Source organism: Haemaphysalis longicornis, unplaced genomic scaffold (assembly GCF_048455015.1).
Source record: "Haemaphysalis longicornis isolate Haplotype H1 unplaced genomic scaffold, Haemaphysalis longicornis Haplotype H1 scaffold_8, whole genome shotgun sequence".
Taxonomy (NCBI): Eukaryota; Metazoa; Arthropoda; class Arachnida; order Ixodida; family Ixodidae; genus Haemaphysalis; species Haemaphysalis longicornis.
In genome coordinates this window covers 130,608,476-130,627,252 of record NW_027526445.1, presented here as the reverse complement: position 1 = coordinate 130,627,252, position 18,777 = coordinate 130,608,476, and the positions used below count along the sequence as shown (strand labels likewise).

Here is an 18,777-nt window from a genome sequence, read left to right as displayed (position 1 = left end):
GTATTCAGAACGTTGGATTGGGAACAGGTGGGAGTAAGGGTTAATGGAGAATACCTCAGTAACCTCAGATTTGCTGATGACGTTGCCTTGCTAAGTAACTCGGGGGACGAATTGGAAAGCATGCTTTCCGCACTGGGCGAACAGAGTAGAACCGTGGGCCTGAAAATTAATATGCAGAAAACTAAAGTAATGATCAATAACCTTGGGACAGCACAGCAGTTTGAGATAGGTGGCGAGGCAGTGGAAGTGGTAAGCGAATATATCCACTTAGGCCAAGTTGTGACCCCAGATCCCAACCATGAGGCAGAGATATATTAGAAGGATCAGAATGGGATGGGGTGCATATGGCAGACATTCTCAGATAATGAATAGCAGCCTACCATTGTCGCTGAAGAAGAAAGTGTATGACAGCTGCATCTTACGGGTACTCACCTACGGGGCAGAAACTTGGAGGCTCACTAAGAGGGTTCAACTTAAACTGAGAACGACTCAGCGGGCAATGGAGCGGAAAATGATAGGTGTAACATTAAGGGACAAGAAGAGAGCGGAGTGGGTCAGGGAGCAAACTGGTGTTAAAGACATATTAGAAGAAATTAAGAAGAAGAAATGGACGTGGGCAGGGCATGTAATGCGAAGGCAAGATAACCGCTGGTCATTAAGGGTAACAGAGTGGATCCCCAGAGAAGGCAAGCGTTGCAGGGGGCGGCAGAAAGTTAGATGGGCAGATGAGATCAAGAAGTTTGCGGGGATAAATTGGTCACAGTTGGCACAGGACCGAGATAATTGGAGAATAATGGGAGAGGCCTTTGCCCTGCAGTGGGCGTAGATAGGCTGGTGATGATGATGATGATGATGATGGACTGGATTGGACTGGATTGTTGAACCTTAGCTTACGCTACGTATATCCTTGCATAGCAGAGCTAAGCCACTACTAATTTTTCGTTCAAAACATTGTTTTCATGGCGTATTTTTTATTTGCTATCGCAAGAATCAAGCAGCCATGTATTTTTAACAAAAACAACATTGCAAGTACCCCTTACGTATTCAGTTGCTGGTTCAAATATGCGTAATGTTTTCTTTTTGCTAGACAATGTTGACAAGTATGAAGTGTGTTCCCAGATTTAATGATTTAGAAAAGTTTCGCATATATAACCGCCTCGTTCAAAAATTCCCGTTGTCTTTTGGCTCGATGGCTGAATCGAGAAACAGGCATACAAACAGATAGGCAGACAGACCAGAATTTTCGGGCATACATACCCCGAAAAAGAATATCGTCTTTAAATTCCTCACGGCTTCTGGTCTGCTTACGTGCTTTGAACGGGATCGAAAGCCTGGCGACACATACTTCTTTGCTGCAACATCGTATTTGCGTCTTTCTTTGCTTCCGTGTCTGTCTTTTGGCGCGAAATACTCCAACCAGCCTCTCTTCCAACCTTGCGCATCTTTATTTTCATTTCATGATCATTTGGCTGGAAATGCTTCAACAGGCAAACTTCCCCGACTTCCCCAGAATCAGAGCTCTGCGCGGCTGGGATGGCCCTGTTATACTCACGCGCCGCCGTCACGTTCACTTTTCACGCGGCACCTCTCGCTGGCCCATGCGGAGATAACGCGGTGGTAGTGGATTGGCTTCTATTGCGGAGACACGGTTTCACATTTCGTCGGATCACCAATGTGCTTTTAATTTACCCTAAATAGCGGCGGCCATTTTATCCAATGGACAGCCACTACTACGACGTTTTCTTTAGCAAAAAGGCGTTTGCCTTTTAAAATACGTATTTGGGATACCATTGGAAATAATAAAATGGCTCAAACAATTCGGGGAGCAGATTAATAATTGAGAATGACCCCCCCCCCCCATAAAAAGAAACCAAGTTTATAGCATCGATTCTCTCATAAAGCTGAGGCCCTTATCTCTATCACGTGTGGGCCGTTTTAGGGAGCGTCTTTAATCCCATGGCCTGAAGAGCACACACTTGGCTCTTTTTCTTCTTTTTTTCAAGCTCGAATGCAAAGGAAGAACCCAAATAAGCCTGTGCCATGCAAGGACAGGTGGAGACCCAAGCGCGCTGTCTGAACAGGTGCAAGAATTTGCTGAATGCGTACGGCGGGTGGAGTTGTTTATAAGTTGGTGCACATGGCCCAATGTTGTCACGACATTCTCGGGAGTGATGAGCACTGTCCCTGCTTTGGTTGCTGATGCAGTATGCTTAGACACGGTGACCAGGTTGCCGGGAAAGCAGTAGAGTTAATAGTTTTTGATCAGCTCCATCGCAATTTTTTCCACTCACGCGTCAACCTTCATAATTTTTCTGTTGTCATGTAGAGACCTTCGCCTCTTTCTTGTTTTTGCTTGTCTCACCTGGCACATGTTAGTTGTTGCGATTTAGCGCGCCACTGTGCGGGAGGCTTCGTGCAGCGCTCCTGTGCTTTGTGGCAGAGCCACCAACCACTACGTGCGCCTTCCGCGTGGACGCCTCTCTGTCGGTGACTCGAGCTTGCAGCGACAGCCAACAGATCCCAACAAGCCGCAACGTGCATGGGAACGGCCAGATCACGGGCGCTTCCCTGTCGGTTTGATTCACACTTCGGCGGCGGCAGTCGTGGCATGCAGACTTGTCCGAGGGAAGCGGACGCCGTTGCGGAAACCTCCTCTCCTCCCTCTCTCGGACTCAGCATGCGCCGCAACTACCGACCCCTCACGAAGTCCGGAAAGAGTGTTGTGTGTGTCTGTACTATGTTCGCTCCGTGTGCACAAAGCAGGGGAAGAGCTTGTTTGACCGTTAGTGCTTTGGGTATAGGCCTCCTGCGCTGGAGTTTTGGCGACATGCAGCGCCCCTAGCGGCCGACGCCTCTGGGTAGTACAAAAGCAGACGACCCTCGCCGCCCTCCATGTGTTTTCAATTACAAGCTAGAGTGAAAGTTGGTTGTGGCGCTTTGTGGCGTGTTTAAATGACTGCATACTGTATGAAATAGCCCTTAAAGTAGCTGCAGAGGCCAAACAAAATAATATCCGCTATAAGAAGCCGATTTGTGGGCTTTCTTTTGAGCGAGCTGTCGCTGTGGTCGCGGCGTGGGATCGCCAGGTCGGGTCGTTTAACTGTTCGACGACAGTTACAGTTTTTTCTTCTTGCGTGCGGTCGACAAAGGAAAGTTAACGAGTAGCATAAACACGGAATGCTGCTCATCTTGCATCCTGAGATAACTGCAAAAGGTTGCTTCATCGGGAGCATGCAAGCGAACGCAAGAATTGCGCAGCCGACTCAGCTTACACTAATGGCCTGGCACCGCCTTTGAACGAGTGGAAATTTTGTTTCGTATTTTCGCAAACTAAATGATTCTTGCATAACGTTTTACGCCGCACGATTTACGAACGGCAGGGTACATGTATACTAGCGAGTAGGTGGGGCAATAGCGCCAATTAAATAAACAAATTAAGCGCTACTAAAGTACGCAAAACACACACCAAATCACAGGCCCGCTGCCTGCAGAGATGTGTACTTCTATAACATCACATAACACAGCATAACATAACACAGCCGCATACACGGCGCGGGGCCCCGAATATTTATATACGATCATCACTGACTGTGTTGGTTTTCTAGTGCAGCTGGGTCGTCGAATCTGAACGCCGACACGCCAATTTTGAATTCAAATGGAGTTAGACAGCGAGACAAGGACAGAGAATTGGCGTCCTCCAGTTGAATTGCCCCCCTCCCCCATCTTCACACTTCGCCAGATTATTGTCAAATATTATTAGAAATTCGCTGAATTTTTTCTCTTTGCATTCAAAGCCCCCCTCCTCCCATACCCCCCCCCCCCTACCCCCCCGGATTTGCCGTTCCGCCCTCCGCCGTGTCGGCTGCATGGAACTCGGCCGTTGCTGACCCTCATTCTAGGCTATTAAGTGCGAACTGGGAATGTATTCTGCAAGAGCGTAATTAAGTAAAGTGAGAGCAAACAAGGAAAGCGAGCGGCCTCTTAGTTCACCCGACCACTTTGTTTTACGGCCACTAATTTCGGAATCGCAAAACAGATTTCACGCTTGTGACGGTCGCGGCATTTTGTCACTGAGACACGCAACAAAACGGCAAGCTAACGCTGCACCATGTATTCGTAACGGCGACGCAAAGGAGCACTGTTTAATGAAAGTGCACGCATAGTGTGCAGGTACGCAAAAGAGCGGCGCACCGCAGCAGGCGAGCCTGCGGTCCGCCGGACTCGCTGGCTTTTTAAAGCGCGATCATCGCCGATTGCGTCACTCTTCTTTTTTGATCGGCCGTTTTTGAGAAGTCTTTGTCACCTAGAGTATTAGTTTAAACAAGAAATTTTACTTAAAATTTCACTTTTAACGTACGACCATCGATCGGTTAACCTGCGAGTAGCAGACGCCGTCACGGTCCCAGCACTTTCGTCGGCGCTGTAAACGTGTTTAGCGCTGCAAAGCCTTTTCCCCTAATGCCAAGTTGATCGCTGAAATAGATCGCACGCGTCGGGGATGAGCTGGTGACCACGTCGCAAAATAATCGGGGGCGTCGAGCTCATTTTGGTTCTGTCAACACGGTATCCTATGGGACCCGCGCAGCTTTGTACTACCCGGAAGTACTGCCCGGAAGCCGCTTGCGCAGCGCCCCCTGGGCAGCGCAGGAGGCCTATAAATACGAGGCCCTGAGCGCAGAAGATCGTTCGTTTTGTAGCAGCGAATCAATGCTGCCAATCTGCTCGAGTTCTCGACTGTAACATTGCCCGTCGGGGCATTCTTCCTGTATTGTCCCGACTCATCTCTCGCCATGCAGCAAACCAGTTAAAGTTTGCCTTCGGCTTTTTGTCTTCATCTTCAAGGCAGAGAGCGAGAGTAAACTTTATTAAAGGAAAGGAGCCAAGCGGTCGGTTTCCTCAGTCGGACGCCGTTGGAGCGTCCAGCCGCCTCTTCGACGCTCGAGCTGGCCAGTTTTCCTCGCACTGCTTAATTAACCGAGGGGTTCGAAATCGCGGGAAATGAGGGGTTGAGCCGGCACTCCCACGCCATGTTGTACAGAGTAGGGCGCTTTGCAGAATCGACACTGCAAGTCGTTTTGCATAGGCCAGATGAAGTGTAGCTGGGTAGGGTGGGGACAGGTGTTCTTTGGCAGGAGACGCCAGTAGCGCTCCTCTTTCTTGCTGAGAGAGGGGTGTGCAGGGGGAAGCGTAAGCCGGGCTAGCCTGAGTCCTTCAATGTTTTACTGGTCACGAAACTGCTCCGTAACTCAATGGGAGAGCTTCATATGCTGCTTTTGGCCGCCGCGCGGTGGCGCCACCCTCTCACTGAGGTCACTCCTCGGGCGGCGTTGCGCTGGCTCGAACGGCGGAGCCGCGGCGAGTTGTGTTTGTTTTGTGCGGGGAAAAAAACTTGTAACGTGCGTATCGCGCTCTTGTGATGCGACTTAAGTAGTGCAGCGACGATGCCGAACATGTGTTGCGTCCCGGGATGTCGTCCCTTGTACAACGATACCACAGAAAATGTTTCCTTGTTCTGTTGACCGAGCGACGGGCAGCTGTGTGAGAAATGGAGGGGCGTCATTCCAAGGCAAGCAACGGGAGATTTCAGCTTCGATTATAAGTGTGCGACAGTGTGTGGAATTGCACTGTGTGTGAAAATGGAAAAAGCAATGTACCCTTTTGAGAGTATCGTGGACCTGGAATTGTACAAGGCTAACTTAAAGCCGGATTTTGTCATATCAGTCAGGTTGTAGCGGTGCTTCATTACCTGTTTGCAAACTTGTATTATCTTGCGCTCAGGCTCGCGTGTAAAAAAAGGTTTGGGACGTCCTTGTGCTTTTACTTTTCATATTTCCGCGAATTATCCCTTAGGGTTCGTTTTGTTTGTTTTGCAACCACGCGTGGCCGACTCCGGTTTTTTTATCTGGCGTTTCAACCGGAGCGCCCATTTGCTCTTGTTGTCGTACGACCCGTCGGGCAATATTTTTTCATATGGAAAGGGTGCCACCTTGTCGCTAACTTGATTTTTTGTTTCTTCAACAATGTTCTCGATCCTATTTCCATGGATCTGAAATTAATAACGTTCCAAGAGTAATGTAAGCATAGCAAACGCCACGCAACTCACTTTATCGAGAGAGAGAGAGAGAGAGAGAGAGAGAGAGAGAGAGAGAGAGAGAGAGAGAAATAACATTTATTGAAAGAGCTCCTCCTTATGGGGCGGTGGCGGCTGCCCACAGGGCCGCAGCGACCTGGAGGCCTCGGGAGGTGACTAGCACCTGGTCCGAAACCTCGGAGCTCCGACGTTCATCTGTTCACGTCACACTGCGGACTGCTTCGTCGACGTTTGTGTTTCATTCTAGTCTTTTGTAGTGCAGGAGATCGCTAGCTCGCTGCGTTCAGAAAAGCTTTGCGTCGTTCTTGGGTACGTGGCAATATTCTGTTTCCTCCGTGTGCTGCACATCGCAGCGCGAAAAAATAAATTATTGTACGCTGGAACACGCTCTTTTGTCTCCCTTGGTAACATTGAAATTTTTTTGTTGCGTGTGATAAAATCAGTTTCATTGTTCTTTTTTCGCTTCCTGTTTTTGCAAGGATTGCAAAGCGTGGAAGCAGAAAAACACGTGGTGCAACATATATCTCTTCGTGTTTTGATCCTTCGCGTTTCTGCAGCGTTTTTAGATGTTCTCAAGTGTGTACCCACTCATCGAAACGACAATACTATTGGGCTATCTCTTTTAGCATTCTGTGCATTCCAGAGCAATCAACGGATTCATTAAGCGTAGTCTGAACGACGCGTACTTGGTTTCTTTCAGTTTTTTTATTGTATTATCGATAGGCCCGCAGCAGTCCGTGACTACACAGCTACCGTATGTGTGGTATTTACAACTTTGCTTTAAGAACAGAAGCAATATAGATTTAAAATCCGTAAACACGACGGCGCAGTGCTTGTGCCAGAGCACACAGAAGCCGTTGCCGTTCGCGGCCGAAGTCTACGGTAACTTACTTCGAAAAATAAAAACCCCATTGAAGGCAGGTGATAAACACAATAACTGGACTATTCATCGCTAACTATTACGAAAAAAAAAAACACACCTAATGAGCGCGCAGACACCAAAAGCAGCGAGCTTTTGCACTCCAAGAGCTGGCCAATACGCCGCACGCGCGGCGGCTGGATGACCTTCGTGCGGCGGTGGCGCCTGTAGTGGCGCGCGCGGTCCCTATACACCATTTTCCATAAGCAGCCGGGAAAGGAGGAAAATACTCTCAAACCAGTTCTCTCGGCGGCCGACCAGTGTTGCCTGTGCGCGCTGGGCTGTTAACATCGCTCGACGCGGTATGCTCCGCTGCGTATACAAGGGGGTATTTCGCACCGCGTGCTTAGTTTTTGCGGAACTTTCAACTGTTTTAGCCAATGCTGCGATGCCGTTCAAGGCGCAAACGTCACTTGGTCAGCACTGCGCGGTGGTGGGTTATTGAACAACCAGAGAAAGCGAGAAACAGCCGCTGACAGCACGCATGTGCACGACACTGCCTGGAGAAAATGCAGTGCGGTTGCGGCGTGTTTTTGCTGCATCGCTTCCCAACACACACCGAGTTGAGATATTGGTGGATGCCGCTGATAAATCGCAACGACTTTGTACCAACGACCAACTCCAGGGTTTGTTGGGTGCACTTGGACGGCAAGCAGACGGAGCAAAATCTATTTATCACACGCACAGCTGCGACAGGGAACGGAACACGTTAGAAGCAACTTTATCCTTTACCATACAGCATTGATTGATTGGTTGATTGATTAATTGATTCATTATGGTGTTTAACGCCCCGACGCTTCTGGGTGATGAGGCGCGCCGTAGTGGAGGGCTCCGGGTTAATTTTGACCACCTGAGGATCTTTCACGAGCGCCGATACATTACAACATTGCAATAACTTCTGGTTCCTTGTAGTCAATTTAAAATACCATATATTGTTTGGTCATTACAGCCGATTGGCATTAAACAATACCCTTTTCATCTAATCTAACATTAAAATCACGGCGTTTTGTTTACTTTTTTTCAGGCCAACGCATTACACTGCCAAACGATATGAAAGGATAACTTTCTCCTTCGCACACTGCTGGTCGATAGCAGGATAAGCAGGCAGCCCAATTTGGAAACGAAGCTCGAGATGCGCGTGAACGCTGCATTTGGAAAATAGCTCAACCTGTTCACAACGAGGTCAAAGGAAAAGCTTCTAATCCTTTTGCGTTGTCACGGAATCTAATTACAATTACAAAACAGTTACTGCTGGTCGCATAAAGCATTTGTGGTGCAAGCAGCTGGCGGTTTCACAAAGGTGGGCTCCGAGCGACAGGCCACATGCGCTGCGCAGAGTTAGGTAAATCATAATCACGATCATGATCAACCAGAATTAACTCGCCCGAACGTCGACCCTTCTGCTCAACCTTCGAATAGTAATTTGTCTGGTTGTGCAGTCGCGTTATTTTTCCGCCCAGGTAATTTCGTTTCGTCAGTAACCGTCATAAGTCTAGTTAAGTAAGATTATATTACATTGCAATGTCAACAGCGTAGCAATCGCCTCGTCAAAAGTCCATCGCGAGCACGGATCACCGTGACCCACATATGCTGTGCGCGCTTCGCATTCGACGTCCGCGCTTCCGTAAACATGACTAATCGGTGAACATAACGAGCACGGTGGCATTGAAAACACGTATTTACTCCCCGATATCGATTTCTATGTCAGTCGGTGCCGTACCGGTACGTTTGCATCGCGGAACTGCGGAGCACCACCGGCACCACCACTACACTGCTACTGCTGCTCGCAACAGCCGGGATCGGCATTTTCCGCTCTGGCAGCAAATGAAGACCTAAAATCCGTCCGCAGATGATGAAAACAAAACAGAACACACACCCACTAGCACTGCAACCGCTAACTTAACGCCAAACCACTACGGTTCACTTGGTAATGCACGGGTACCGAGCAGACGCACGGAAAGAACGGATTAACAGCCCAGCGCGAAAGTTTCGGCGGTCGCTTCATAGACGGCGCTAGCGTCCGGTCAGAAAAAGCAAATGGCGGCGCCCATCTCTAGCAAGGAAAATGGTGTATATGAAGCGAGCGCCGAAGTTTCGTCGGTTTCGTGACCAGTAAAGCATTGAAGGACTCTGCCTATAGTATTGCGTCACCTCCTGGAATGTTGTCAAGGGGATCGTCGTCCCTAACCAACCCTCTCGCGGCACTCGGCTGAAGGCAGCAACATTTCCTGGCTGCTCACCACCATGCTGTGAACTGGCAAGTACTCAGTTTCCTTCCGTGCTGGTAAAATGCAGTTCTGTGTTGTTTGAATGCAAGTTGTATAGCACGTGTAATTGGCAAATATTCTTTAGATGCACCATGCCAACCATCTACGTTATCCTGATGTGCTCAGCTGAAGCTTTTACAGGAATCGATGTCCGCTTCAGCAGTAGGCCTACTAATGGTACTACTCAGCACAAATGTTACATTTTTACGTGGTAATTTTTTTAGTGGATGTGATGCATTTGTGAATGTCATTTCCTTCGGATATTATGCTTCCTGCAACGTTTTTACATATATTTCATTATTTGTAAGTCCAAATTTGGCTGGCTCCAATATCTCCGTTTGTGTTAACTCACCTTGTTTAAGATGTGCTCATCCAAGTGATGCTAGGTTCAAGCTCATTTCGCTCTTGTCGCAATATTCCTAAGCAACGATTTCATTTGATGTCCCAGCCAACTGAATTACGTGGAGCATTTTTTTTTAAATTTATATCTTATGATATAACTGTTTTACCATTGGTCCAAACATGTCATGATGCTTTTTCATGCTATTAAAACGAAGCTTTCTCTGTCTCACTCATGGCATATGTCGCGTCGAAAACGCGCTGCAGGAAAGCCAGCTTTCTTTGACAAAAATGACGATAATAAGTGAAGTGGAAGAAAAAAATACTTCCCGTGGTCGGAATCGAACCTCGTGTTATGGGGCCAACGTCCATCCAATTGCTCCATTCCGACACAGTCGAAGCAGTTTGAATTTGGAAACGGGTGCATGGACATGCAAAATTAAACAGAAATATCATGCACCCCTCTGCCTCATGACAATGATGAAGCTTTCCTCGTGCAAAATCAAATGGCATAAGGTCAAAGTCAAAGCAGATACGATCGCAAGTCCAAACTGTGTGCAAGTCAGAGTCAAAGATCAACGATTGAAAGTACAAACCGTCTGCGAGTTCAAGTTCAAACTCGCATGACAATGAAGAGAATCTCATGAGAAAGCTTCGCATTCAGCTATCATCGTCATTTGATGGAGGGGTGTGCGATTTTTGTACATTACTGATATCAGCGACACAATTCAAGAAAACGGCGGTGGGTAACTGAGAAATCACATTTATTTTGCAACCCAACATGAACGTCGTCGTATGTCACGCTTTGTTTTTTTCTGAAAGGGTAATGGAAGCACAACAGCACATGAGGGAAGGAAAAATGGTAGAGGTGACTAAAAACAACACTGCATCATCACAAAGCTCGCACCTCGCCAAAGCTCATTCATAGGACAGATTCCAAACAATATCAATAATAATAATAATAATATAATAATAATAGCAATATAATAAAAAGAGAGACAGTGCAGTGACTAAACTATTTACACACATTTCGTACAACCTGTGCAATTTTCTTTAAACAATATAACACTTTGCACATGCCTCTTATGTTACAGTCTTGCACATGCACCGTCGGGAATGGTCAACAAACATAAAACTCATTCTGAGACATATTGTTCTACTGTACAGGTTCCAACCAAGCGTCCGGCAAAAATAAAGGCACAAAAATATTGGGGGGCAGAGATTCTAAAAAGGTACGCTCGCGTATGTGAATATACATCGCCATCTGTGCAGTTAGTACTGAGAACGCCTTAATTAGTTTGCAAAATTAACCATGCTTTGCAGAGGTAAGGATGCAAACGCGCACAGTCTTATTTCGTACGCTGCGCCTGGACAAGCTATCACAAAGGTTTGATGACTGGACTAGAAACACGGCGACAAGCCTGCCTCATTCGACCAACGTCTCTAGCAGTTCGGGACCAACTCGCCCGACACGTCATCTAGTCACTGTCATTTTCGCACCGTCCTTTCACAGGTGCTCATTTCAAAAAATCGCCGAGCGCGTAAGTACCGCGCACACCGTTTCGTGACTAGCTGTCTTTTTTTTTACAAAAAGAAAAAAAAACGCTTTGTTGTTCATCTATAAGGCAAGATCAGCGGCTCAGCTGTGGAAATTCGAAAAAGTTAGGGTTGGAGACTCTGCCTGAACACTCGTCACACTACAAAGGCCTCTTCTAAGGCTCAGACCACTCTTTCACACAGTCCACTCTTTCCACATGTGTGCGAATGACCGCCAACAACCATTAGTCTGTACAAAAATATGATCTCTCTCTGCGGCGCGTTCAACGGCTTCTGTTTCTACACTTTAGGCCTGTCATCTCTTATCTCACTGATTTGTCGCGACATCTGCATCTGAAAGTGGCACGCAGTCGCTCCTTGATGACAGCGTCCATGATAACTTTATAACGTTTTCCTAAAAGGCAACTTCAATGCTGGTAATTGGCACGCGTAGAGTAGACAATGAGTGCTCGGTGACAAGTGCCGTTGATGAATAACGAGCGACAGCTGTGCATCACACTTGTTTGATCGTCTTTACGATCCTAAGAAAAGGAAATAAGGGTTTATTCACCCACTCGCACCGCCATCCTGCAGGTTAGTATCTGCCATCTTGGAGCCATAAGCGGCCGCCAAGACCGGGGCGTGGTTCCTTCAAAACGAGGCATTGTCAAACGCACGAAACATTTTTTTCTTGCTTTTGAAAGCACGTGCCGAGGCAGCGAGTGATTTAAACGATGATTCTATTCTCACTTTGTCCACGATTTACGTTGACAGTTGAATCGGAGCACTGGAAAAAACGGTTACAACAACGACATCTGCTCGCTAACGTATGACAGCAGATTGGCACAGCAGTGGAAGGCCACACAGTGCTACTTTTCTGCACAGCGGCTGTAAATATCCTTTCGCGATCTCTCCATCCGCCTTCGAAAAATAGCCTCTTTTAAGCTTCGTAATGCAACGTTCGAGCAACTCGCACGCAAATCCAACAAGAAATGAGAACAACAAGCGCAGGCACGTGGAGTCGCTTTTCGCTCGCATTTTTGCTATCACAACACTTAAGAAAAGAACAACCTGCACAACTTGGCCCTTCAAGGAATCGTGTTCTAGATACTTAGTCGTGGCTGTGCTCTAGATAAGTCCAGGTAAACAGTATCGGCAAGCACTTACAGAAGCCAGCCTAGAAAGCACTGTAGAGATTGTGGCAAGGTAAGGAAAGACGGGCAAGCAATGATTTCCTTGAACTTTGATAAAAGCACAAAATTGATTGCGAAAACACTAAAAATTTATGCAACACGTGATATTGCTTCGCCGATGCGTGGCCACCTTATGATTAGCTTGACTCTTCCGCCACCCACATCGGCTTAATTTACAAACAATGCAATGAACTCCGGCTGACAATCGCAGCGGACAGATGAACTGTACATGATCCGACTACATCAGCAGTGATAATGATGAGGAATGAAGCAGCTCCACATGTTATTACTCTTAAAAGCAGGCAGGCTGGGTCTGTAGCAAAGTGCGGGTAACAGCGATATAACTGACACCTGGTCAGGATTTTCCCGAGAATCTGATCACTTTACAAAAAAAAACACTGTGTTAACAATAAATAGATGCAAGCCAAATCATCAATGTCGTCACACTGGCTTGCAGAGCATTTCCACCATTGTGAAGGTTTCAACATTTCTTGGCCGTCGCTATCGCTTGTAAACATTTTTGTAAGTACCTGAAGGTGATTGCGGTACATGCGCTTGTGAGGATACCCACATGTCTACACACAATGTTAGTCGGCAGCCTAACCGAAACACTCTCAAAAAATGTTTGTCATGCAGCAGTCTTTGCTTACACTTGGCCATCGCAAAAAAGAAGAATTAAAAGCCTGCATGGTAACAGCACAACAGTCGCATCACTGACAAGACCAGCTTGGCACATCCAATCCATTTGGTAAAAACCTTCACTGTGGCAAGATTTAAAAAGTCAGCGACACTGCAGGAGTTGGCGATCCTTCAAAAGCCGCAGTGACACACGCTTCCTTTGAAACTACAATCAACCACCGTTACCACGCTCTACAAAAACCTGTTGCACCCACTTGCGATGCTCATGCGGCGCTCCACTCAAGTTCCTAAACCAAGCGTGGCAGCGCGTCCGTCGAATCGTCGTCTACTCTTCCTTCGCAAGTGGGCTCCACTCCAAAACTTTCCGCACATGCCAGTGTCTGTCAAATGGAGCAAAGCTTCCATCGCAGGCAAATAACTTAATAAAAACAGCCATAAAACTTCACTTTGTCCTAAATCTATTGGAGGGGGTGGGGGGGGATTCCAGAATCAATGCCTTAGTTATAAATAGCCTATGGTGTAGCAGGTTCTTGTAACTTCCTTCAAACATTTTGTACGATGAGTCTAATATTTACAGTGAGTGGGACAGAGATGAGAAAACATTATTAGGCTACACTTCCTTTCTTTCCATCAACGTGGAGAGTGTCAGTGAGTCAGGTGATTCAATGGCTAATTGCTACCGTTGCTGCTGTTGTTGTTGTTGCTTTCGACTGCTCTTTGGGGACGACTTTTGAGGCGACCGCCGTCGAGACTTCTTCGTGTTTGGTCCGCTCTTGTCTGATCCATCGTCCGAGAGACTGACAGGTAGCACGGAGGGCTCTTCCTGAGGTGACCGGCGCTTCCTTTGAGAACGCGTCAGGGGCCTCGCTTGATCGGGAATGATTTGCTCCACGCTAGCCGTACTTTCCGTTCGACTCTCCTCGTGGCTTTCCGGTATCGTTGGCAACAACGACGGCGGTGCCACTTCTTTGTCTCGTGGTGTTCGCTCCGGGATCGGAATCGCGGGCGAAAGGACTGCAGTTTCGGGCTTCACACTTTCCGCCGCCAGGCCCGTGGTCGCGAGCTCCACGGTCATCGTCTCAATGTCGTCCCGGATTGCGGACTCCTCGGGCTGCTCGACGACGTCTGGAAGTGTGGAGAGGTAGGCTGCAACCTTGGTCTCCGGGTAAGTGAAGACGCTTGTGTCCACTCCGCGCCCGCGGTGGGACATCGAGGAGTCGTCGAGCGCCGGCACGAAACCCAGTGAGCGGGTTGAAGCCGTCGTAGCAGCCGCAGAGTTGAGCGACGATGACGACGACGAAGACGAGGTTGAGGCGAACGAGCTGCCGCTGCTCGTCGAAACGGAGGAATCGCTCCGCACGTCTGCGGAGTTGCGCTTGAGCCGTCTGCGCTGGGCGAGTGGGGCAGCGGATACGTCAAGCAGGCGGAAGCCTCCACGAGTGGCGAGGTGGAAGGCATCGAACGTGGCCCGGAGCGCCGACTCCGCGGCACGCGGCGACGATGACGAGCTGAGGACGTCAGGCGTCATGAGAGAGGCGGACCAGTGGCTACTGCGGGTGTGGACCCACGGGTGAGCGCGCAGTTCGGCCATGGTGAGGCGGCGCTGTGCTTCGACCGTGAGGAGGCCGCGGATGACGTCCTTGGCCTGGTCCGAGACGGGCTCCCACTGCGGCCCGGAGAAGCTGAACTCGCCCTCACGGATGCGCTGCATGAGTGCTGCCGCGCTGGCGTTGCGGCTCGGAGTCTGGAAGGGGGCCCGGCCGGAAAGCATGGTGTACTGTGCGAAACAAGAAGAAAAGAGGGGAAGGAGTTGAGACAGTGCTCTCCACCAAGTCAGATCAGTCAATGCTTCCGTGCTAGCTCCTCACTAAATCAAGATCTTGATAGCAGCACCACAAGCAATGAGTGCTGCATTTACTTCTATTTGGGCCCCAAAAGCCTTTAGACCTGCAGTTAGGTTCCCAGTAGTGAACAACTCATTATCATTATTTTCACCCCATAGCTGTTTTCAGATTCCATTTTGACATCACGAAGCCTCAGAAGCCCTTTCCACATGCGATATTTCTGTGAAAACTCGATCTGCCTTCAGTGTCCCTACATCGGCAGGAGGCTGGACCTACCAGGATGACGCCAAGGCTCCAGAGGTCGCAGGACTCGCTGTAGCCGGTGGCACCGTTCCCAGCACTGGCCTGCCTCAGGACCTCCGGTGCGGCGTAGTTGAGCGTGAAGCAGGGCGTCTTCATGAGCTGGTTGTCCGACGGCTTGAGCCGTGCAAAGCCAAAGTCCACCACCTTGATGGTGGCATTGTCCGAGCTGTCCGTGAACAGCAGGTTCTGAGAAGAGAAACGCGACATTCTGTTAGATACTTGCGGTTAAAAATAAAATTACAGGACGACCTGATGCAGGTTCGCCCTAGTTGCACAAGCAAGCCTAATGTGGTTTACCGTATTTTCGCGCGTATAACCCGCACCAAAAATGCGAAAATTTCAGTGGCAAAGTAGGTGTGCAGATAATGCCTGGGGTTTTTCGTTTAGTGCAGCTTCACGGCAATGCGCGTTGTGCTGTGAAGCTCCTATGCAGTAAAGGCCCGACCACATGCACCAGTAAAAACCAACGTACTCGCGCAACGACGTACGCCTGCGGCGGCATACGCCGCTGCCTTTACATCGGCCAACAACGACGTCGGAGAGGGCGAGTAACCACATATCGCCGCAACGCGCGCGTAAACCAATGCGCCGCGCAGTGTGGCTCGACTACTTCGGACTCAGATTTTAACTAAAATAAAGCAGATAATGCCTATTCTCACAAAAATACGTATATTTATTACAGAAACAACTAAAACAGTTCTTGGGACATTAAAAAACGTTAAGGATTAGTATGCATACTTGAAAAGCAGGCAGGCACAAAGCCCTTCCGCTACATTTGGCGTAAAACTGCCTTGCTCCCATAGTTGCTCGTTGCGTCGTGTATTTTGTCTAGTTGTTTGGTCACCGTATTTTACAAGTTACTTCGTTGTATCGCATAATGAATAGTGAAGTTAGCTTATTTATCAATTCACTGTCTTGTTATGCGACCTGACCGCTGATAACATCACTGCCAGAGGTGTACGTCAACACCGTACGTCCGAAAGTTTGCGTCGATGTCTGGCGCGCTCCGACTTGGGCGTAACAAGCGCGTACCAATGCATCCCGCGTACGCCGGAGTACGCCGGTTCCTTACGCGCTTACGCCGGTTTACGTCGTTGCGAGAGTACGTCGGTTTTACGCGTGCGTGTGGTTGGGCCTTTACACTCACTAAGCCTTCCATAACTCTAGCGAGAGCCTAAGTGAATAGTTACTTTGGCCTTGCAGTCAGTGTATTCTACTTGCTAAATATATGCTTTTTCTGTCTACATAGTCTGTGTTGCTTGAGCAGTAGCTTTGGTGCAGCCTTCCCTGTATCAAATGTGCAGGCAATACGCGAGGATTTCTTTTTCTTTTCCAGCGGGCTGAAAGTTGGGGTGCAAATTTATGCAGAGACGGGTTATACGCGCGAAAAATACAGTATCTGCATGACCAAGTGGGCGCAAATGAAATCTTGCTTGCTTTATTTCAAGTGTGTGCATCACCTGATGTTTATTTCTGCACTTATCGCCCGTTCCCTCTATTAGTGCGGTGCCCTTTCTTCTCTCATAGCCTAAAAGTTCTGCTTTCCAATGGAATTGGTAAGTACCAAGAATACGATGCTAAGGTTACGGGTGCATTTATACTAACGCAAACACACACGCACACTCACTACGTATATGTCAACCTGTTTCCACATATTATATTGAAATCTGCTGTCCCACAAGAAGACTAAAAGTAAGTATCCGTTCGACCTGACTGACACAAGCACTATAAAACCAGAACCATTTTCTAGTCTCTGTAGAGGGAACTACAACAAACCCCTGTAGCGATATGCCAATTGCAAGCTGGCATGTTATTAACGAAGTCACAAACAAAACTACAAAACACATAAAGAAATAACTTGTGCGATAACGGCAATGTGGGCGGGCACACGACTGAGAATGTGTTGAACGTAGAACTAAATCGCCACAGCTCTGATACGCAGTCTTCTTATAAAGCATTCAGTAATACCGTATTTACTCGCATAATCCTCGCACTTTTTTTTCGGAAAAGTCAATGCGAAGTTAGGGGTGCGAGAATTATGCGGGGAAAAACATGCGATGCACAGTGTTGCCAATTTGCCTTCTGCCAATCCCGCTAAATGTAGCGGTCGTTTTTTGTATATGTAAGCTCAGTGTTGCCAACAGCAGCTATTTCTTTTTATTTTATAATTTACAATGTAAACAGTATCCCGTCGATCAGCGATCATGAAATTGCCGCCTTTGCTTTCTGGCGCGCGCCCTATCTCGTCGTCATGTGCGTGCCCTACTTGTGAAGCTCGACAGTAACGCACGTTGAAGTCGGTGACGCCGAAGTGCCTGCCTGCGGCGCGGTTGCCGTGTTCGATCGCGTACTCTATCGCTTTCAATTTGAAAGCGGCAGTGTAGCTGGCGCTCTTCCCCATGGCGACTAGTATAGTTGCGCCCGCGAAACCGGCTCAAGTACAGTGCGAGTAGCGTGTTAGGGCGCCTGGATGGCCTTGGGTACACAGCGCTCCGCCGAACAGAGAGGCGGCGGGGGAGGGCGCGCGTTGGAGAGCGCGTGCACCATGCGGGTTTCGCGAGCGGGCAACTTTCGCCGCTGCAAAGTTGGGGGTGCGAGGATTATGCGAGGAACCAAAAAATCCAAGTTTTGGTGGCTCACATTAGGGGTGCGAGGATTACGCGAGTGCGAGGATTACGCGAGTAAATACGGTAGGCACTTACAGGAACAAAAGGGAAATGAATTTCAACTTTCAAGGTTCACACAGCAACCAGCAACACACGGTGAAACGACATAATTACTGCTTGTCTCTTCGCCGCATGTCGCCGGAGTCTGAACACCAGCTTCACCATTCAGAAACCAGCTGGGTCGCAGTGACCCTGCTTTTCAAGTTGCAATGGAGGGTTTATACCAAGAGTGTTTGTATCAGGATCAGGACTGTGTGAGCGTGGAGAAAGCTCACCTCGGGCTTCAAGTCCCGATGCACGACTCCACGAGCATGCATGAAGTGGACGGCCGAGACGAGGCGGCGGAAGATGCGGCACGCCTCGCTCTCTGTGAAGCGCGCCCGCCTCCGAATCCTCTCCAGGAGCTCGCCTCCGGTGAGAAGCTCGAGGACAATGTACGTGTGGGCCTGCATGCATTGGAAGAGACAAGGGAACATACGTCACTCACTTTTCACCATCATAACGGCATTGTAACAGTGTTCTTTGTCAAGGCTCATGTGGTAAAACGGTCGTAGCAATGTGGAGCGGGTATAGCCTAGCACAGAGGAGAGCAAGCGCCAAGCACACATGCAGCAAGTTACAAGAATGCTTGAATGAGACAGTTATATAGGCAAAGCTTTTCTGAACTACCAAGTATGATGGCAATTTTTATACTTGTCAACATTGTTAAGCAACAAGAAAACTTTAGGCCCATTTGAGGCAAGACATTAATACACAGGTGATATTTTCATCGTTCTTTTAATTACACATACGTGGCTGTGTGACTTTTGCGAAAGCAAATTAAGAATATGCCGTGAAAAAAACAACAAACGCTCGCGCAAAGGTCCCTCATGGGAGTGTTACAAGTTCAAAAGTAGCGAAAGGTTCCCGCAGATAACACGAGCAGTGGAACGCAGCAAAAGTGAATCGGCAGCCTGATTGATTTCATTGATTGAAAATTG

The 18,777-nt window shown here is 48.4% G+C and overlaps 1 protein-coding gene across 2 annotated transcripts in view; it reads right to left on the bottom strand.

Annotated features, from left to right (window-relative positions):
• Positions 1-10,363: 10,363 nt before the first annotated feature.
• LOC144149552 (ribosomal protein S6 kinase alpha-5-like) overlaps positions 10,364-18,777 on the bottom strand; it is a 301,486-nt gene continuing 293,072 nt past the window's right edge. For both annotated transcript variants that reach the window (XM_077681180.1, XM_077681181.1), the window contains exons 12-14: positions 18,073-18,243; positions 15,105-15,317; positions 10,364-14,761 (exon numbers count right to left, since the gene is read on the bottom strand). In XM_077681180.1, the coding sequence (XP_077537306.1) occupies positions 13,661-14,761; positions 15,105-15,317; positions 18,073-18,243 (1,485 nt within the window). In that variant the 3' untranslated portion in view covers positions 10,364-13,660. The remainder of the gene's footprint in view (positions 14,762-15,104; positions 15,318-18,072; positions 18,244-18,777) is intronic.